Source organism: Seriola aureovittata, chromosome 24 (assembly GCF_021018895.1).
Source record: "Seriola aureovittata isolate HTS-2021-v1 ecotype China chromosome 24, ASM2101889v1, whole genome shotgun sequence".
NCBI classification, from domain to species: domain Eukaryota; kingdom Metazoa; phylum Chordata; class Actinopteri; order Carangiformes; family Carangidae; genus Seriola; species Seriola aureovittata.
Genome location: NC_079387.1, coordinates 11320068 through 11342722, shown reverse-complemented (window position 1 = coordinate 11342722; position 22655 = coordinate 11320068). Strand labels below are relative to the sequence as shown.

Genomic DNA, 22655 nt, shown 5'->3' with positions numbered 1-22655 from the left:
GTTTTATAGTTGCTGCATTCATCCATGTGACAGAAGTTTAAACTTGATTGGATGTTTGTTGCTGAAATGCACCTTGGGAATCGTAGTTAAGTTTTTACGTCCACCAGCTTTTGACTTTTTATCAAAGAACCAGATGTTTTCTAACTCACTCAGATGAGTTAACGAGGAGAGTTTTACACAGATCGAAGCCAATCAGAGCTTTTACTTTCAGAACCAGGTGCGTCCGAGTAACTCCTCCCACATTTAGTCACGACCTGCTTCACTCTTGTTTAACCTGGACGTCTTTTGACCTGCGGCTCACCACATCGGTGTTTCCCGGTGCTGTCAGTGTGTGTTTGATTCATCACCTCGATGGAGAAAATGTTCATTTTCATGATGAGCTGTCTCCTCCCTGCCTGAGTCACCTGACTTGTCCATCATGGTGTCTTTCCCTCCTTGCATCCTTGTGCCCCGCCCTCCTCACCTGTGAGGATACAACCAAACGAACGCACCCAGAAGCATGCGTTGTACAGGCGGTGATGTGATCGACGCATCTCTGATGTGTCTTTACTTTGATTTAACCCCATCCTTCCTGACGTGAGCAGTGATGATGGAAACTACCTCAGGTGTGTCTGCATGATTGGAAACAGGTTAAATCATCTCCAGTTACTCTGCCTCTCCTCCACGCCCCTCCCTCTGCGTCTACACGCTGCACTTACATATTTCTTTTTCAGGGAGACTTCAGAACAATCGGCTGTAATATTTTCCAGGTTATTAATGTTGTAAAAGGCTGCGAATAATATGGGGAGTAATGACCTGTGTCACAAAGCAATACTGTGTGCGGTGACATTTAAGGCTTTTAATTTGTGTTTCCCGAGGCCCCCTTTTGTCTCCCTCACGCCTCCCCTCTCATTGCACCTACCGTCCTGCCTGTCACCCCCCCACCCCCACCCCGCTGGGCGGTCTCGACACCTCACACCCTGGATGATAGGCTTGTATGCATGTCCTGCCCCCCCCCCCTCCCTGCGTCTTGTAAATGCTGTATATTCGGTTTGTTCTGTTTCTGCTGTTAAAGGTTGCCGGTGTCAGAGTTCACAAATTGCCTCGGCGCCACCTCTCTCCGTGTGAATGTCGCCCACAGTTGCCGAGAGCGGTGGCAGTAATTACCAATACGGCAGGAGCGACTCGCCGTCTGTGTGTTTGTGTGTGTTTGTACTCTCATGCATACGTTTAGGAGGAGAAGGCCCGGCAGGTTCAGGAGGCTGCAAGTGTGCAGGAAATCTGAGAATCCCAGACAGAATTTGTCCAAATGATCTACGGAAATATCTCGTCTTTAGAAACTGATTTTATTCTCTAATTAATCCCATAAAGTCTTCAGCTTCATGAAATCCTTCGTCTTGATTCTAATGCACCAACCTGATTTTGATGATGATGCGTCGCTACTTTGTCGAGTTTTGTCGTTGCCATGGAAATATAACAGTTGATTTTAAAATTCCCACCAAAGCTGAAAATGTTCAAGTTGCCAGTGTAAGATGCAAAAAGTGGCACAATTAAACCCACAACAAAAAAGTCCATTTACTAGTTTGTTCTGGTGCTTTCAATTGATCACATGGTCTTCATTAATTTACTGTAACATTTATTTATTTATTTATTTAGGACTTCCTGTCTTTGTTGGCTTTTATTGAGCTGCTGTTTCCAAGTTTAAGAACACAACACAACAGCTGATACACCTTATAAACCTGATGTGGTCTTTGATTTATTCACCTGCAGAATCAAAGTCTAATAGTTGATCTCTTTTATCTCTGTGTTTGATCTCCACCAAATATCCGTCTCTTTATCTGGTAAATGTTCAGCTTTCCTCACCTGCATCTCTAACAGCAGGAGTGTTTATCAGATCTTGTCTAACTGTTGTTTTTTAAGACATGAAATATGAACATGAAAGAGGCCGAGCAGCTGCAGACGTTTTGAGATTTTTGATGTAAAAATGTTTACAGCATTTTTAAATAAGAAGCAGCTTCACCTGTCCTGTGCAGACAGGAGCTGAGGAGAGTAGCACAGGCTCAGGTGGGGGTTTCAGAGAAAGGCTGGGTGGTGGGAGGGGTTCTTCAGTTGCACAGCCTAATGCCCCCCTCATTTTATTCATTACCCGCCGCGGTGCGCTGGGTCAGCGTGCAGCATTTAAATCCAGAAACAGCATTTAATTTTCGCCGCGGAGAGGCAGGCCCTTTCTGGATTGTTGGTTTCCGTAATTGTCAAGCAGCCAAACACCCCTCCCCCTGAAAACAGAGAATCATGGGAATTTAATTATGATGGGATTCTTGCTCTTGACCCTGCGGGCTCAACCGGAGCTTGATGGGTGGGCCGTCGTTTAGAACGGAGATACACCCGGTGCAGACCCAGGAGCCTCCGAATACACTCTGGGAAGTGATCATTCACTCCCTGCATTATGGCGAGTTCACCCTTCATTACACACGGTTTAATACACACTTTTAATTTCTACCCTTCACTGTGGAAGAAGGAAGACGAGATGGACGAGGTAACCCTTGAAAAACCTGCACCCAGCGGGCGCTTTGATTTGGAGACGGGTCACCTGAGGTCACCAGAGGTCACCAGTATCTTGGTTTGACGCATTACTGGCTTTTAACAGTGTCAGGAGAGTAGAGTCCAGCGACAGAGAAAAAGCTGAAGGTGAAGGAGTTGCTGAAGGATCGTCAGGTTTTCGTCCGGTCTGTTGTTTGGTCATGAGGACAGATGTGGTCTAGACCTGATCCAGAACCATAAGTTAGACCGTAACGTTCGACCCTGGTCAGATGGAAAGTTCACTGAAGTTTATTTGGATCTAAAATGTCAGATAAGATCAGTGTAATGATGTAAACACAGGGTTGGACAGTAATCCTGCACTTAGACCCAACAACAGACAAGTTCATGTCTCTGCTGCAACAGGTCCGGCAGCTAAATCATCCTTTATTGATAATCAAACCTGACTGATCAATTAGGAGCTCCTGTAGAATGTATGAGTCCACAGATGTATGTTTTAATTAGATTCATCAGTCTTTAACGTTATTATTCAGTGTTTATTCATGAACAAATATTGTCATTGTCTTTCATGTGACTTTAATCAGAGTAAATAAGTTTAAATGGATGTATCTGATCATGGTGTTGATACTTGTGGGAAACGGTTTCATGTCATATAGAAACATTATTTTAGTGGATAAAAAGGATGTGAATGAATATTTCTGTCACTGTATCAGCTGCCAATTTAAAAGTCTGCTTTAACCTTGAGCCATTAACCAGCCCTTGTAAACAGTAGTTTTAATTAACATCAACTAATCAGACTCAGCCCATCAGCAGCCTGAAGCACCAGAGAGATGAAAACGATCCACCGTCATCTTCGGCAAAGGAAACTTTGGTCAGCAAAGGTGTTTTCAATCTCTTTATCCTGGAAGTGGAAGGGTTTCTCAGCCAGTCGTTTGGCCTCGGGGCTCTTCCTTCCATCCTTACCTTCCGTCCTTCCTCTCCTCGGACAAGGCCATTGATTATCCAGAGCCAAGCCAGAGGGGAACTTCAGCTCCGGTGCTCTGAGACGCTCCCAATTAGCCAAATGACTGGAGCTGAGGAAGAGCAAATGGTCGTTCCCTCGCGGGCCGGCCGTGACCGCTCTCCGACTGATTAAACCTCTCATCTTTTCACTGCTTCACTCCCGGCACACGTCATGAAACTGCTGCTTCCAGAAACGCCGGCCCAAAGTGTCACGAATGATTACCGAGCTCGGCGCTGAGAGATTCTCTTCACATGCACTTTTATACGAGCGTACACGTCGCTGATAAAGGAAACATGGTGCTTTGTTTCCTTTTTCTTAGAGACACAACCTTTCTTTGACACGTAACCTCTTCAGGTGCCTTTGTTGAGGGTCATACCAACAGAAACTGATGCATGCTGGGACGTGCTGGAGGCCGTGCTTTGATTAAGTGATTACCCCTGCGTCCCTCCTGCTCTCCCCCACATCTCTTACCTCCTCTCTGAGGCTAATTGTAAACAGAAGCCGCCTGTTGTCTGATCTGTGGCGGTGATGATACTCGCAGCCATGCCCCCACCTCACCGCCCCCCCCACCCTCCCTGTGGAAGGAAACGGTTTCCAAATGTTCCCGAGTCACGCTCGAACACATCTGAACAACGTCCTGAACGCTGAAGAGTTTCTGCATTCACATGAACAGTTAGAAAACTTCAAAGCTTGGAGTTTAAAATCAGAGTTAACCCTGAACACACAGTAAAGACTGAGCTCGTTAAAATCAAGATTGAACTTTTCATGCTGAAAAATACATTTGTTGAGAGGTGGTTGAAAACAAAGTCAATCATTTGTCAACATCACAGTGAACTGGATGTTTGTGTTTTGGACTGAAGCTCCGAGAAAACGACCGAACAACTGATTATTCGACAGATTGATCAGTGATCATCAGCTGCAGCTCTTGTTTTAGAGACTGAACAAATGTTTGACTTATTCACTTGATAAACAACTGAAACAGGAACCAGTGGATTTATGGAGTTATTTTAGCTGCTGTTGTTTCTGAAGACTGTTCTCGTCCAATCAGAGAACTGGATTTACAGGTTTAAAAATGATGAATCTGCACTGACGCAGGATTGTTCTGGTGTTAATGAAACATAAATATATTTAAAGGTGGTTTTTGAGTGAACTGTCCCTTTAAATGTGACACAGACTCGTTCTCAGACCTGGAGTCTCTTCTAAAGTCGTATACAAACACACACATGCTCACACACACTCCTAATTGACTCCTGATTGTCCCATTAACCTCTGGGGGGGGTTCTGGGTAATAGATCCATATGTCCCCCCTCCAGCAGGCCCTGATTGTAATGACTGACCTCTCCCACTGACATGTCAGCAGAGGAGAGGGCAGGACGCTCCGCTGCTGGTGGTGGGGGGGTTAATTTGGGTGACATCCTGGCTTCAGGGGGCGGGGTCACAGAGGTCAGCAGTGGTTGGTTCAGGAGAACAGGTGTCCCTCAGTCAGAGTGCAGACCTGGTCCAGGACTGAGAGGTCTGCAGCAGATCAGAGACTCGGCCCTTTATAAACCAACAGCAGCATCTTTAAATCAACCTGAGTAACGACCTGAAGACTTTATTATTTCAGGTGATATGTCTTAATGTGACTGTTGGTGAAGGTGAACTCTGACCTCCAGTCGCTCTTCTCTTCCACCAAGAACAAGGTTTTCACTCTGAGAGCAGAAGAACAGGACACAGTTTCCATCAGCTGCTTTCTGCTTCCATTGTTACAGCAGCTGTGAAACCTACTTTGTTTTACCTCAGTCTGTTAATTATTGATGATTATTGTCATTAACAACACGATGAAGCTTATAGAATGAGCTTAAACATGTTAGAAATATATATAATACACTTCTTCCATCAGACTCTGATGTCACTTTATATTATTTTCTTTGATCAGTGAAATAAAGACGAAGGTTTTTGGTTCAAGGTTTATTTGAATGTTGTTCAGACTGATGTTCTGACCACGTCGTCACTCTGGATCAGAGCGGGAACCAAATGGCTGTCTGTGTGTGTGTGTGTGTGTGTGTGTGTGTGTGTGTGTGTGTGTGTGTGTGTGTGTGTGTGTGTGTGTGTGTGTGTGTGTGTGTGTGTGTGTTGTGACTGATGTGTCGATGAGCGCTCCTCCTCTAAATCTGTGTTTCCTCTCCGACAGAACAAGAGGAGAACTTTGAGTTCACCATCGTGTCGCTGACGGGGCAGACGTGGCATTTCGAGGCCACGTCATACGAGGAGCGAGACGCCTGGGTCCAGGTCATCGAGAGCCAGATCCTGGCCAGTCTGCAGTCCTGCGAGAGCAGCAAGAACAAGGTGAGGTTTCCTGGAACAGCTCCAGCTTTAGAGGGAGAGTCAGGAGGAAATGTGTGAACTGCATCACACTGCAAGTAGATATGATGATCAAACAATGACACACACACACACACACACACACACACACACACACTCACTCACATAATTACAAAATACCAATCACTGTTCCTCACTTTCAGCCTCAGCGTTGCCATTTTCCACCTGCACATGCAGCAGGCGGCTCCGCTCTCGGTCCAGGCCCGCTGTGTTTACGCCTCAGGCCCTCAGCCTTTTACTGCCCCCCCCACACCCCCCCCACCCCACCCCTCCTCATTCCCACCCAAAACACCAGCCCCCCCCTCCCTCCCCCATTCCATTTGTTTGCTGTATTATTCCTTCATTCAGGGCTCAGCCTGAAACGGCAGCGACGTCGGTCGGACTCACGTCTGTTCACCTGCAGCAGAGAGAGTGAAGTGTGTGTTTCTCTCTGTCTGCGTGTGTTTGCTTGTTTGTTTGTTTGTTTGTTTGTGTGTGTGTTTGTTTATTTGTTTGTTTGTTGTCCTGAAGTTGAATGAAAACAAACCTTTAACGATCTGCTCAGACTCAGGACTGTCAGGAAAAGATCGACACGATCACGAGTGTAATTCTCTTCTCTGTTTTTAGTCTTAATTTTGTTTTTATTTATTAATTTTCATCCCTTTATGTGACAGAAACTCGGTCATGTCCAGCGAGTGTGAGTCAGTAAACGAGGAGACGGAAACCTGAACAAAGTCTAGTTTCCAGTTTCTTTCTCTCGACAGTGAAACCCTCATTTATCAGAGTGTGTTCAGGGTCTGAGCTCTGTTTGTTCTTTCCCTCCAGTCTCGTCTGACCAGTCAGACGGAGGCGATGGCTCTGCAGTCCATCAGGGGTATCCGTGGAAACGGCCACTGCGCCGACTGTGAAGCTCAGAGTGAGTACCAGCTGTTTCCTCCGTCACGAAACACAGCGTCAGTCAACATTGACAACAACTCAAGGTCTACTTACTAGCTTCTACCAGGGCTCCAAACCACATGGTCTTCCTCAGTGGATAGAAATAAATCACGCCTCCTGGAGAACATCAATATAAAATGAGTGTAATTTAACCAACAGTGTTTATTAGTTGGCTCTAAAACATGATGAAATCAAACGGGACGATCACAGGAAGTAGCTTTAACGCAGCGCAGCCTTTAACACGTCTGTTGTCTCCTCCAGACCCGGACTGGGCGAGTCTCAACCTCGGCGCCCTGATCTGCATCGAGTGCTCGGGCATCCACAGGAACCTGGGCACCCACTTGTCCAGGGTCCGCTCCCTGGACCTGGACGAGTGGCCGCTGGAGCTCATCAGGGTCATGTCGGCCATCGGCAACGAGCTCGCCAACAGCGTGTGGGAGGCCAACGCTCAGGGACGCCTCAAACCGGGACCAGACGCCAGCAGGTAGGAAACACACAGGACAGATGGCAGGAGGGTGTAATGTGTAAAGAGCCTCAAACATATCTGACATTTACGTGACTGACTGTACCTGAAGTGGTCGTGTTACTGCACTCACCGTCATCTGGTCTCAGATTGTTTACACCACAGTTTGGGATTTTATTATATTATGTTTATTGTATTGATAATAATAGATGTGTTTGAATAGTGGCAGTGTTTTACAGAAGTGTGTGTGAGTGCAGCGCTGCAGGCTGCAGACAGGGGGCAGTGTGTCAGTGTCACAGACTCAGCAGGGTTCATACAGGATGTGTTGGATATTGACAGAAATGCCTACAAACACTGCTGTGTGTGTGTGTGTGTGTGTGTGTGTGTGGTGTGCGTGTGTGTGTGTGCGTTGTTGTGGAGACTATAGGGGATAGTAACAAATGGGTGAACTTTAGCGTGACGATGATGTTGATCAGTGTGTACCTGCGTGTGTGTGTGTGTGTGTGTGGTGTGTGTGTGTGTGTGGTGTGTAATTATCGGCCGCTGCGGCTCTGGGAAGCAGCAGCCATCATAACAAATTAGAGCTGACTGCCATCCGCATAAAGATCGACTTCCCCGTCCTCCCCCCTACACTCACCCCCCCAACGCTCATTAGTCAACAGAAGCACCTTATAATTACTCCCCACATGACCCCCCCAACACACACACACACACACACACACACACACACACAAACACACACACACATACACACTGTGTACAGATACTCACAAATACACACACACACACACTGTGTACAGATACTCACAAATACACACACACACATACACACTGTGTACAGATACTCACAAATACACACACCCAGATTTTCACATTCCACACGAAAACACAGTAAATGCAACAAACAAATGTAAAGACACGAATATAAAGTAAAAGTACCAACAATAAACTGTAACAATACCTGATTTAAAAAGTAAAAGTCCTGAGCAGCGACTCTCCAAAACAAAAGCACTTATTTTAGATAAAATATTTGCCTCATTGAGAAAGAGAAATAATTGTAAATAAATGATCCTGTAAATGTGAATTTGCCAGAATCTATTGTAGGATATTTAATAAAGACCTGTGTGGTTAATTATTGATAATAGAGCTGAACCTGTGCTTGTGATCAGTTTTATTGAGACACTCGTCACCTCTGTGTTTAGATACAACAGTTTAAGATTGAAATAAACAGCGTAACAATAAAAACACAACACAACATGTGAAAAGAAGAAAATGACTTTGGCAACTGAATCCAGAAAACTAAAAATTAATAATTCACTTTATTTAAACCTTGTATATCTGCTGTGTAGCAAAGAATGTGACACAGAACAAGCTGTTAAGCTATTTTGTAAATACCTATTTTATAGATTATATTATTATCTATCATTTATCTTTCTAAATATTTCTTACTGGCAGTTTAAAGTTTTTCTTTCTTGTTCTGTCACTTTGCTGCTGTGACAGTTTCCTCAGTGTGGGACTAATAAAGGAATATTTTATCTTATCCATGAATTAATGAAGAAAATAAAGATAAAAGGTTCATTGGCTGTTGAACCTTCCTGTGGTCAAACAAGCTTAAAACTGACTGTAATGTGACGATGTCGTGGACACACAGATACGACTCCATCTTTGTAGTTCAGTGCGTAACGCAGATACAATACAGTGAAACACTCAGGTAAAGTGTTGCTGCAGACACACACAGTACAAATGCAAACCACACACACACAGACTGAGTATTGACGTGCCATTAGCCCTCCTCCGTCAGAGCACTAATGCTTTTATTGTTGCTCATGTTCCTATTTATTTATGAATGTGAAGCCTGTTTCCCCTGAAGAGATTAGAGAAGGAGGTCAATATTATCTCAATTAACCCGCGACGCTCCACCGCTCCTCCATCTCTCTCCCCCTCTCTCTGTCCTGTCAATAGTATTTATCAGTCCATTCCTTAAGTAGCTCGCTGTTTGTCGTTTCCCCTCCATAAATCCCTCTCTCTCTTTCTTCCATCGTTTCTCTTTCTCTTTCTTGTCTCTTTCTCTTTGAGTTGTCCGTCCCTCTCTCCTGGGACTCATCCTGTCTACATCCCATTCCTGACCCCACAACTTTTACACTTTCAGTTTGCTCAGCCTCTCCTGCTGCTCAGCCGTGGTAGTAAAGTAGTAAAGTAAAATAAGAGTGACTGAGAGAAAACAGGAGCTGAGACACACTTCAAATATGAGCAACAGTTCAAAGAAAACAGCAACTTTTTATTTTCCTTTTTCATCTTCTTCCGTCTCTCTCCTTCATCACACACACACACACACACACACACACACACACACACACACACGCAGTGGGAGGAAGGCGTGGAGGTTTTATGACAGCTTTATGGAGTGCCAGTGACGGTCTATGAAATGATATGTAGAAGCCGTGTCACCGAGGTTACGTTCACTCACTGCTGCTCTTTATTACAAACACACCTGCGAGACAACAACAAGCATCAGGACACACACGTGTTTAATACGTTAAAATACAGGAAACTGCTCTTACACAATGACAAATATTGTTTATATGAAAATCACTCCAGTATCTGAGATTGCTTAAATTGAAATTAAAAATGCCATTTGACTTTATTAATTTGATTTATAGAAGAAAAAAAAAGAACCCAGGATTGATCCTTGTGGGACACCTATACTCAAACTACTTTCTTTTTTTATTATATTACTTCCATTCAAAGCCTTGCCACCAAAAATAATCTGATTATTCAAAATAGATAATACAGAAACAATTAAGCACTAGTGAATAAATTAAATTATAGGCAACAAGAAGAAAAAGAAAATTGGATAAAATACAAAAAGATAAATAAGTAAATACCTAATACATAGAATATCAAACAGAGAAAACAAACGAATCCAAATAACTGAAACAAACAAAAAATGAAATGTTATTTTCAATTAATCTGTAAAAGAACAAGATCTTTGAAGAAATGAGCACTATGAAAATAAAGTAACTTTAAACATGTTGGTTCTGTAATGATTTAAGAGATGGCAGAAATCATATGATATAATATAATATGAGCTGTGGAGCCTCATTACTTTAATATCTTTACTTAATCAGACTTCACATGTTGTATTCTGTGTGACTGAACTCTTCCACATTTAAACCTGCATGAAGGAGGGAAAGGAGGAGGACTGTAGTGAGGGTGAGGTGTGGGGAAAAGGCCAATGGAGGCTTTGTCCAGGCTGAAGGAGGGATGGGAGGGGGAGACCCAGAGAGAGAGGGAGGGAGGTTGAGGGGGGAGGCTGATGGATGGAAAAATGCCCTCCCCTCGTGGTCTCTCAAGTGAGTAATAGAGGCCGAAATTTCATTTTGCAAGTGGCTGATTTAATGATCCAAAGGGTAATTAATGGCCTGATTATCTTAATGTTAAATATGGCCAGCAGCAATTACGCTGACCTCCTGTCTGTCAAGGTCTGGCCCCCCACTCTCGCCTCCCAATTAGGTCCTGTTTGGAGGTTTGGAGGGGGGGTGGAGAGATGGATAGATGGAAGGAGGAAGGAAGAGAAGGAGGGAGGAAAACTGGGAGAATAGGAAGGAAAGAGAGGGATGGATAGGAGGAAGAGGGAGATGGAGGGAAGGAAAACAAGAGGAGGATGATAAGATGAAAAAGAACAGATGGAAAAAGGAAGGGAAAGAGGAATTTGGAGAAACAGGGAGAAGAAAAGATGGAGGATGGCGCCACGGAGAGAAGGTGTAAGAAGGGAGGGAGCTGCATTAGTATGGCCGTCAGTGTTAAACACCTCCATTTTTTTTCTCTCCTCCTCCCTCCTCCCCTCCCCTGTCGACTTCCCGGTCAGACCGGAGGGAGGAATTATGTTCGGAGAGATCGCACCTCTCCTCCACGGCGCCGCCCCCGTCCAATGAGATATGTGACAGGGCCGAGCCCCGCCATCTCCAACTGTTGTCATCATCTCTTTATCTTCCCCTTTTCCTCTCGTTTCAATCCCCCGTTCATCCTCCTCCCCGTACGTCTGCCCACAGCGACGGCCGGTCCAGGTCTCATTAACATCAGCAAGTCTCGGAGAGGAGAAGGAGGGGGACTGTCGCTGCTAATCGTTTTAGGGCTGGAGCTCAGCGCCGCAAATACAATGTCTTGCCACGCCTGCTCAGCGCCACAATGCTTCATGATGAGGAGAGATACTTGTTGACATGCCTCCCTCGCAGTGGTGAGGACGGGGGACAGCGTAGCGAGGACTAAGCTGTGAAGCTCGCAGGCTGGTTGCAGTGTGGATGAACACCAACCGTGCCAGCTCTGCGGCGCCGGAGGGATCCTGTTAGAAGTCTTTCCTCCCGCCACAAACCACAAAAAGACTCAGCCGTCCTCTAAACGTTCCCATTAACCTCTGGCTGCCCGCGGTCAGCCGTCATCACCTCAGCTGGCATGGTCGCCCGGTGCCGCGCCCCAGCTGATGCCACTGCTGAAAGGGCTGCTAAGTTTGGGCACGCTGCCCGTCGCGGAGCCCCCACGGGGGCTCAGCGGCTCGGCCGGCGCTGCTGCAGCACCCTCGGTCCTCCGTTGTTGGCGCCGCGGCTCATTGTTTTAATTATCTGTCGAGTGGCACATCAACACCAGCACCCAAGGCCTGCTCAGGCTGTGTTTGACGCAGCGTGTTAGCAGGCCTGAGTGGACAGCAAGTGACAGTGCCGCTAATCCGGCCTCCTGGCCACCGGACTGAGGAGGTGGTTGGCGGACATGTGCCTCCGTCCCCTGGGCGTCCTGTGTCCTCGAACTCCCGCCCACCCCTCGTGCCAACTCCCGACCTTTGGCAGTCTGTCGTAGAGGGTCAGCATCTTGGCCTGTTTGTGCGTTACTCTCTCCTGTGTGTGTTCAGTCTTTGTTCACGGTTTCTGCTGCGATGAAGATTCCAGACTGAAACGATCCAGTCCAAACATCAGATGATTATCATCGACTAATCAGAAGTAACAACCACGTAGAAAGAAAGTTTTCCTGAGTAAATCACTGTCTGTCTGAAGGAACTGTTGTCAGGAGCCAAAGTAATATTTAAACTAGACAAAATACATCTTTCAGCCTCAGTACAGATCAATAAATCAGTATCAGATCTCATCTCAGGAGAATCTCTTTGTGTCTGCTGTCGACATCATTGACGGCTGTTTCCTCAGGAGTTTTGAAGGACGGATTAAGAACGAGGAAAACGTTTCTGTGAGTTGACCGACAACTCGTAAATTGACATTTGTTCAATCAACTTGGCAAAAATGAATTTAACTTCTCTGGTAACAACAGCTACTGCAGCTTCTGATGGTGTGAACTGAGACTGAATATTGATCAGGTTGATTATCAGGCCACATTTTCTCTTGTATCCGACATTGGAAACGTCAGATCAGCAGAAACAGTCAGCGGAGGACGGAGTCTGTCCTCAGCAGGAACCATGTTGGTCAGTGAGCAGCGGGAACAATAGGAGGAGGCAGAGACGTGTAGGTACTGGGGCGCCACACCTTAATTAGACAGCAGAGAAATGAGCGGGAATGAGGGCGGCTAAAGGATGAGCGCGCAGGGCTACGTATCGCCTCCGCCGCCGCCTCGCCACCACACACTTAACAGCGGGCCCCACATGACGAATGCCTGGCCAGTAATAATTCAGCAGCAGGTCTGTTGGCGCTGGGAGCCAGGAGAGGGGAAGAAGAAGGGCCCTTTATGGGAACAGATTAGTCTTGCCCCCCCCCCAGAAAAGGCCAGCGCTAACAGATTTAAAATTAGACCAGGGGCTTTTAATCTGGGCCGGGGTGCAGGTGCGGCGAGCGCCCCGACACGGCAGCAGGATTGGGCTCAGGGGACCAGATGGGGTGAGCGGGAGAAGGAGGCGGGCAGGGGGCCCACATCACAAGATAATTGCCCCCCAGGGTCAGAGGCAATGGTGGGGGAAGGAGGGGGTAGTCCCGCCTCATACCCCATAAAACCCAAACTCATATCAGTCACACGCCCCCCGCCCCCCCCCCCCCCCCCGATTCTGTGATCCTAACACAGATTGGACGGGTGAGAGTTGAGATGGACACATGTCACATCAGAGGCTCGTCTGCTGCAGGTCGTTACAGGAGGATTTAAAGGTAGTAATTACAGACAGTCAGTGTGTGTGTGTGTGTGTGTGTGTGTGTGTGTGTGTGTGTGTGTGTGTGTATGTGTGTGTGTCTCCACTTCACACACCAGATATCGACTTTAAAACATAATTATTACGTCTGTTATTCTCATCAAGTGACATGAGCATTCGAACTTTATATGAAAGAACAAAGTCAGTAAAGATCTTTTCTTTAAGTAACATTGTAAAGAAGAAAAGTAACTGACAGTTTATCAGACTCTGTGAACTTTGACCCTCGTGTTAAAGACGACTGTGTCACCATGTGTCTTTAAACTCTTTACAGTCGGTTTCAGTTACAACTTGTTTCCAACCTGTTGGATCAAACTCCTGTTTCGTTTTGGGGTCCGTTCTGATGAACCAGGATTATTCTTTAAGGTTTGAGTCTTTTAGTTTTGTGTTTCCTGAGAGTGACAGACTTTCTGACTCTGACTCTTTGGTGACTTCCCTCCTCTGTCTTGGTTGACAGGTCAGTTAAAGGTCTCTGGCTTGTTGGTTGGTGATGAGAGAACACGGGGCTGATGGGAGCATGTGTGAGGAAAGGCAAGGAAAAGGGAAATACTGATCGTGTCACCAAAGGCTTTGGATGGTTCATGAGTCGTCTGAAAAAATGTAATTAGCAGCTACTTCGGTTTCATCGGGACGGAGACACTTTGATTTCATCCTTTAACAACAACGAGACACTTTTTTAGAATTACACAGAAAACGTCTCATAGAAAGAGTTTGTAAATACAACTAATGTCCCCTGAGATCTGTGTGTGTGTGTGTGTGTGTGTGTGTGTGTGTGTGTGTTGTGTGTGTGTGTGTGTGTATGTGTGTGTGTCTCCACTTCACACACCAGATATCGACTTTAAAACATAATTATTACGTCTGTTATTCTCATCAAGTGACATGAGCATTCGAACTTTATATGAAAGAACAAAGTCAGTAAAGATCTTTTCTTTAAGTAACATTGTAAAGAAGAAAAGTAACTGACAGTTTATCAGACTCTGTGAACTTTGACCCTCGTGTTAAAGACGACTGTGTCACCATGTGTCTTTAAACTCTTTACAGTCGGTTTCAGTTACAACTTGTTTCCAACCTGTTGGATCAAACTCCTGTTTCGTTTTGGGGTCCGTTCTGATGAACCAGGATTATTCTTTAAGGTTTGAGTCTTTTAGTTTTGTGTTTCCTGAGAGTGACAGACTTTCTGACTCTGACTCTTTGGTGACTTCCCTCCTCTGTCTTGGTTGACAGGTCAGTTAAAGGTCTCTGGCTTGTTGGTTGGTGATGAGAGAACACGGGGCTGATGGGAGCATGTGTGAGGAAAGGCAAGGAAAAGGGAAATACTGATCGTGTCACCAAAGGCTTTGGATGGTTCATGAGTCGTCTGAAAAAATGTAATTAGCAGCTACTTCGGTTTCATCGGGACGGAGACACTTTGATTTCATCCTTTAACAACAACGAGACACTTTTTTAGAATTACACAGAAAACGTCTCATAGAAAGAGTTTGTAAATACAACTAATGTCCCCTGAGATCTGTGTGTGTGTGTGTGTGTGTGTGTGTGTGTGTGTGTGTGTGTGTGTGTGTGTGTGTGTGTGTGTGTGTGTGTGTGCGCTGCCTGTGATCCAGTGTGTGCAGATTGAGCCGAACTCCGTTTCATCTGCGTCGGTTAACTAGCTGATCCCGCCTGCCATCATCTCCCCGCCATTATCTGCAGCCCCTGCTGATACGAGCCGGCCCCACGGCCTGCATTTTAAACAGCACACACACACACACACACACACACACACACACACACACTCAGGAAGGAGGAGAGCCTCCTGACAGGCAGGGCCAGTGCAAACGTTGAAAAATAATTGGCCCCTACATTCTAATTCATCTGTAAAAGGGAGGCCTTGATTAAATTAGTCCTAATAGACATTATTTTGTACATGACTGCCTCGCCGCTGCCGTAACCGCGTCCCCCAACTCGCCTAACAAGCCCTCCAATTTACTATTGACATTAAGCCGGCTGACACGAGCCAATCACCGGGCCATTCATCGTTTGTCATCGCGGCGAGGTTATGCTAATACGGGCTAAAAGCACAAACTAAATGCACATTCTTTATGCCTGAGTCATCAGATTAACCTCGCCGTCCTCTCCCCCTCCCCTCCCTTATTTTAATAATGAAGAAATAAATAACGCTCTCCACATGCGTGACTCCGTCCGTCCTCTCCCGCTCGCCGGCTCCGCTCTGCTCCTGCTCGCCGTGAGCCAGCGGGGGCCGGCTCCTGGAGCAGAAATGAATCTGTACGCCGATGGTACGAACCCCCCCCCCCCCCCTCCTCCTCCCAACCCCTCACCCTCCTCACCCTTTGGCTAATTGGCTCAGTCGGAAAATTGCTCATAGAATAAAGAAAAGGGAGAAAGGGGGTGGAAGAAGTGGACGACAGAGTTGTCCTCGTGTTTGTGGGTAATGTGTTTGGATTGAATGGGTTCACTGTGAGCCGCGGCCGGCTGGTAAACATTAGAAACTCACCACACACACACACACACACACACACACACACACACACACACACATCACCCTCTTTTATTTAGGAATTCTGCTAATTCAACCAGAGAGTTCACAGCTTTGACCTGAGCTGAGGAGGAAACCTGCGACGTGTGAGTGAAGAGAAGAGAAACAGACTAAAACTAAAACCAGCACAGTGACTCACTCGCAGCTCAGAGGATGGAAGTTTCCAACCGGGGCTGAATGAGCATCGTCACGTCATGAAAATATAAAACTATTAGAAATATATTTTAAAACTTAACGTATTATCTTATCAAACTCCTCCCTGCCTGAGAACAGTTCATTTCTCTCTTCTTTAAACTGTGTTTGAATCTTTGAAAACATCAAATTTACAAAGAGGCGACGCTCATGATCCACCAGATGTTTGGTCTCTTCTACAGTCTGATGGTCCATTGATATGTTTGAAATCCACTTCCTTATTAATCCAGCTCTTCACTTTGTTACTTCCTGTCCGTGCGTCCCCCCCCCCCCCCCCCCCCAGGCAGGTCCACTCATCTGCATCCAGCTAATCTAGTGGGAAATGTCAATGGCTTCCCCGGCCACGAGGCCTGAGCTGTCGGGGTCGTCACTGCCTCCATCGCCTCCGTCAGATCAGGCCCCAGAGGACTCTGGGAAAGTCTCGGTGCGATGACTTGGCAGGAATTTGAGGCGTCTGATCAGTGATTGATCTGTGTTGATCACCTAGAGACTGTTATTATGTTAAATCATCTTAAGGTGGTATTGTTGAGTTCTGAAGGAACCTTCTCAGGGAACCATGAACCTTTAGTTACTGATAAAACTCCAACAGTTCAGGAGCTTCGCTTTAAGACCGAGGGACGGACGTTTCCTGTGACGTTTACTGACGTTAAAAAACCTCCTACCAAGTTTAAGAGTCAACAAGAGAAACTTTATTTGCTGGTTGTTTCATGGAGGTTACAAACAAACACCAGCGTGAGGAAGTTCTCAGGTTCGTTCTTCACCTCTGTGTCTGACTGGAGTCGCTTCAACGCTTCGTCACGTGACGGAAAAACAGACTGAAGAGATTTGAAACATGGACTGAGTTTATTTTGTGTCTCATTGCTTCGAGGTAAAATCTCCGTCAGCTGTTTTCTTATTGGTTGCAGACGGTCAGAACTGTAGAGGTGAAAACTCTTCCTCTTCGGAGAACACGTGTTCGTCGAACAGCCGGGTTCCTTTTGTAAATGTCAAAGTCGTGGTTGTGGCTTCGAGGATCTTGATTTTCTGTCTTTGTTTGATTTGATTGGTGTTCTCGTCCCGTCCTGATCGTGACGATCCTTCATTATCAGTTTATCAGATCTGTGCTTCTCATATTGATCATGAAGATGCTTTAGAGCTTTTAGATTATTGGAGGTGTCGTCTTTCCTCTGCCTCTTTGTGTCTTTGTGGCGTCGCAGGACGATTGTGTTTCAGCCCAGAGATCGGCTTCCTCTCGGTTCGGTCCATTTCTCCTCCACCTCTCCACCTTTTCTCTCACTCTTTCTCCCCTCATTTGCATTGTCTCTCTCTCCTTTCTTTTATCTCTGTCTGATTTAACCCCTCCGTCTCCATCTAGTTGAATCTCATGGCTGATTTCAGTCCAACTCAACCCCCACCCAGACCTTTCTCACCCCACCACCCTCCCTTTAATTATCTGTGCCCAACCAAGGGCAGCTAACGACCAGCTCGGAAAGGCTAATTGATTTCAGCCTCTTCTCCTCTTCTTTCCTTTTGTCTTTTCTTTCCTGCTGGAAGATAAAACAAAAAAAAACAAGTCGTGCAGTTTTTCTGGATGAATTTTAAAACAGAGTCAGTTCTACATTTGTGTCCTCACCTTGTTACAAAATCTCTCCACGTGACGGAGTGACGGTGATTCATCATTAGCTCGGGCAGTTAGCTGATGCTCTTATCCACGCTCTATCTATCTATCTATTAATCTATTAATTAGAGGGCTAATTAGGCCAGAAGAGAAGCCACTGACACCATGTCACTCTTAACCCCGTTTCCTACTGCTCATTACCTCACACACACACACACACACACACACACACACACACACACACACACACACACACACACACAGCGTACTCCAGACTGTAATTAATGATAGGCTTTAACAGCAGTGTGTTGGCTCATACATCTCAGCTCCAGGCTGAACTCAGACGGAAAATCCTCTTTTTTTTGTCTGAATTAAACTTTTCTTTCCTTTTTTATATTTCTTCTTTAGTCACATGCAAACACCACTTTTCATGATTTTATTTTGAAAGGATTTCCAAACGTCTCCCACAGATGACACTGTGATAAATAACCGGATAAACGGCCTCGGATGGAAAGTTATCTCTGAGGAACTGTTTCTCTACGCGTCTGTGTTTTAAAGGTCATGTATAGTTATTATCCGTTTCACAGTTTAATGCAGAAATGTATTTATATTTTAAAACAGACAAACAACATTAATGTTCACAGTATAGGAAAAAAAGAAAAATAGAAAACAAACATTAAATTTAACATTAAATCTGGACACGCGAAGACAAATAAAATAAAAGATTAAACCAACAATAAATTAATCTGAAAGAATAGACTGTGACAGAATGTGAGATCATTCATCTTCATGTCTGTCCAGTCTGAGCGACTGATAATGTTCAGTTTGTGTTCACAATGTGTAAATTCAGTGACACATTTATTATGAATAATTTGAATATATAATATTATGAGGAAAAGGTGTTTTTATTGTTTTGAAATTCATATTTGACACAGCAGCACAAGGCGAAGATGTTATAAGAAATAAAATAAGACTAGAAGCAGAATCTAAAATAAATAAGATAAAATAGAGATATTATATACAATATAAAAATGAATAATTAAGTGTTTGTGCAGTTTGTGCATCGCAGTCTTTCTTGTGGTTTATTGGACAAGAGAGACAAGAGAAACGGTCCGTCTCCTCAGAGCTAAAAGGAATAATTGAATCACCTCGACAACAGTGTCGACACAAACACAAACATTATCATCTTCGTTAAAGTTGACATTGTGCAGCTGTACCTAATAAAGTGCACACTGGGCTTATTGAGGAGGATTTTCTTGCTCTCGTTTCAAGGATTTTCAAATATACGTGTCAGCATCTCGTAAAAGACAAAAAGTAAATCTCTGTTCGTATCAACATTAGATTTTTATTGACAACAGACGCAGTGTCTTTATTTCTTTGTTTTGTTATTTTGTTTTAAAGTAACACAAAGTGGGATGTGATGAGGGAGAGGACATCGTCTACAGTGGGAAAAAATAAACATTTTAAAAATAAAATAAAAGATTTTAAACAGAGAAAGACACACAGGGATTCTTTGAATCTTCAGCAGGTTATAAACTGAACAAACTGTCAGTTGATCTGCTTTAACCACGAAGCTGTTAGAAGTTCTTTAATAAATAATTCATAATTACCTGAAACAAAAACCCAAAGACGCACAACAGCGTTGATGTCTGATCATCTCTGGACAAATAACTCAGATAATGATCTGATGTCTCTGCAGACGATGATAGAAACCTTTGAGATGAGACTGACGGCTTCGTCTTTTTCAAATGTTTCCAGTTCTCCAACGAGTGTCAGATCAATCATCATATTGTGACGTAAGACGAGGAGTTTAAGATTCCTCATTCATGCTCAACGACTTTATGTTGTAATGCTTTTATTCTGAAATGTAAAGACACAGTAAATACAGGAAGAGGAAGCTGCAGTTTTCTTCTTGAGAGAAATGATCGGACATCAACGCTGTCGTGTGTCTCTGGGTTTGGTTACAGGTAATTATGATAATTAGCCTGGTGTGATTATCAGGGTGTGTGTGCCAGCTTTCTGCTCTCTGACCCTCTAAAGCACACGCACACACACACACACACACACACACACACACACACACACACACACACACACACACACACACACACAGAGAGAGAGGGGTAGCAGCTGGTGGGACGTCCAGCGGTGGTCAGTCAGTCGGTTCGCACAGACACCCTCAGGCTGTGGACGGACAGGAAACTCAGTGTGTATGTAAACACAACTTCACAAAGCAGCCGCTCAGGGGGAACGTCGACACACACACAAACACAAAAACACACACACACACACAATGAGGGCAAACAACAGGCAGGAAATCAGAGAAGCACAGTGGGCCCAGTGTGGCTCCCTGAGTGACCCCAAACAAAATCACATTACGCCCCACCGTTTCCAACGGCGACCACAACCTGACACCAAAAACACAGCAGCTGATGAAGCTGTCAATCAACAGGTCCCCTCCTCAGGTGCTACGTGAGCAGGTAGAAACATCAGGACACAAAAGATAATTCAGGACTGAGCGGAAAATAAATTTGTATATTTACATTATAATGACAGCTAAATAACAGTAATCAACATACGACATTAAATGTAATTTAAAATAAAAATGCAAATACTAATAACACAAATACTATTAATAATACATTCAAAAGATTAAAGTCTCTACAAATCCGGATCGTCTCAATGTTTAATTTGGTGTTTTGGTTTCACCAAAGTGGGAACAAAAAAACTGATACAAGAATAAAACTGTAAAATAAAACAAAAACAGAAACTGATTTTAAATTTTAAGTTAATGTCTCAGTTTCAGCCGACGGCTTATAATAATAAAATAAAATGAAGGTCAGAGTCGTTTCTACTGCGTCACACCTCAGACAGAGAGGGAGTCGTTTGTGTTAAAGACAGTAGAGACAGTAGAATCAGAGGCGTTCAGGTTCATGTCTATGAATCTGTTTGTTTCTGTAGCTGGTGTAATTTTTATCTTTTAATTTAACTGACACACACAACAACCCCTCTGGGCTCCGTTTGACATATTAGCAGTGTGTGTGTGTGTGTGTGTGCGTGTGTGTGTGTGTGCGTGTGTGTGTGTGTGTGTGTTTCCCCATGACAAGCCATCTCACCGGGACTCATGTTTAATTATCTACCCAGCATGCCTCGGTGCTGGAGCACAGCGCTCCGTCTAATGGGATGTGAAAAGGGACATGCACACACACACAGATTAACACACAAAATATGAGTGTGTGCATTCAGTAGACACATGTTAACACATACTGTCACACACACACACATACACACACACACACACATACACACACATACACACACATACACACTGTGTGGTTAATTAGTGCAATTAGCCTCTCCACTGTCCAGAGCTGTGTGTTTTCAGGACTCGTTAGCTCATGATGACAGAGAGTCGCTGTTTACTGCAACACACAGACACACACTAACAAAAACACAATCACAAACACACACTAACTAAAACACAAACACACACTCACAGACACACACTAACAAAAACACAATCACAAACACACACTAACTAAAACACAAACACACACCAACACACAAACAAAGACATTTGTCATGTGGTGAGATGTAAATCTAAAACTGAGACTCTGCTGCTAATCCGCTACATGGCCACAAATATGTGGACACCTGAACATGTCGGCCATGATTGCGTCTGAAGAGAGGTGACGTCTGTGAACGCAGCCTCGCAGTCGGTGTGTTTACACGTGCACTGGTGTCGTGGAGCGGCAACCAAATAATAATCAACCAAATATTTGATCAATTAATCGATTACTGTCAGTTATGATTGACACTCAGGTCACTGACAAAGAAAATCATCTGATCTGCACATTAAGAACCTGGAGCCACTTACACAAAACACCTTAAGTTAAGATTTTCCTTAAAGTTTCCTTAACATAAATAAATAAATGGTTGCTGAAACAACCTCAAGTCTTCTTCTAAAGGTTTCCTTAAAATGTTCACTGAAGGATTTCAGGTTTTGTCCTTATCTTAGTCTTATACTTAAGGAATCACTTAAAGTCAGTCGCACAAAAGACCTTAGTGAAACGCCATCCTAACTGCAACATGGTGACTTTATGGTAAATATATGAAGGAAACGAACATCATGAAGCGTGTTCCTCAGCGAAGGAGAAATTAAACTAAGTGTCAAACTTTAGTAGAAAACTTAAGGTGTTATTTGCCTCCGTCCCCTGGAAGCTGAGCTGCTGCTGAACGTGGCAGAAACTGATCTAAATCATGGGTTAAATAATCCTGGTTATCAGTGTAGCTGTACAACAAAGATCTGAACCCCCCCCCACACACACACACACACACACACACACACACACACACACACACACACACACACACACACACACACACTGCCAGGCCCTTAGCAACTCCAGCGGCGGGGGAAGGCATGCGTTTCCTGGGTCCAGTGGCCTCACATTTCCTCCCTGTCCTCTGGAGGACAGAAGGCCAGAGCCCCGCTGAGCGCACACACACACACACACACACACACACACACACACACACACACACACACACACACACAGACACACACACACTGAGTGACACCTCCAGGCTTTGTCCGGGGGCTGTCGGCCGTAGTCTCGTGCCCAGCCTCCCTGCTCTCTCTCTGGGCCGGGGCAGGAAGGAAAAGCCCCCGGGACATTCCGTGATGCTAGCCGCCACCACACCCCCCAAAACACACACACACACACACACACACACACACACACACACACACACACACACACACACTGGTCTCCAGGAAGGGACTTAATGAGATTCTGCCAGGTTCCCACACCGACCACAAACTCTTCCTCTGCCTCGTCTTCTTTTCCCACAGTTGGTCTCCATCACATTCAGCTCTGACAGTCGGATCAAACCTCA

At 44.9% G+C, this 22655-nt stretch overlaps 1 protein-coding gene across 6 annotated transcripts in view; it reads left to right on the top strand.

Moving 5' to 3' along the window:
- The window catches only part of agap1 (ArfGAP with GTPase domain, ankyrin repeat and PH domain 1), a 141647-nt gene that overhangs the window by 112290 nt on the left and 6702 nt on the right, over positions 1-22655 (top strand). For all 6 annotated transcript variants that reach the window (XR_008826794.1, XM_056370678.1, XM_056370677.1 and 3 more), the window contains 3 exons: positions 5694-5848; positions 6689-6779; positions 7061-7283. Coding sequence is in view for 5 of the 6 variants with exons in the window: in XM_056370678.1 (XP_056226653.1) it covers positions 5694-5848; positions 6689-6779; positions 7061-7283 (469 nt within the window). In the remaining variant the exon portion in view is untranslated. The remainder of the gene's footprint in view (positions 1-5693; positions 5849-6688; positions 6780-7060; positions 7284-22655) is intronic.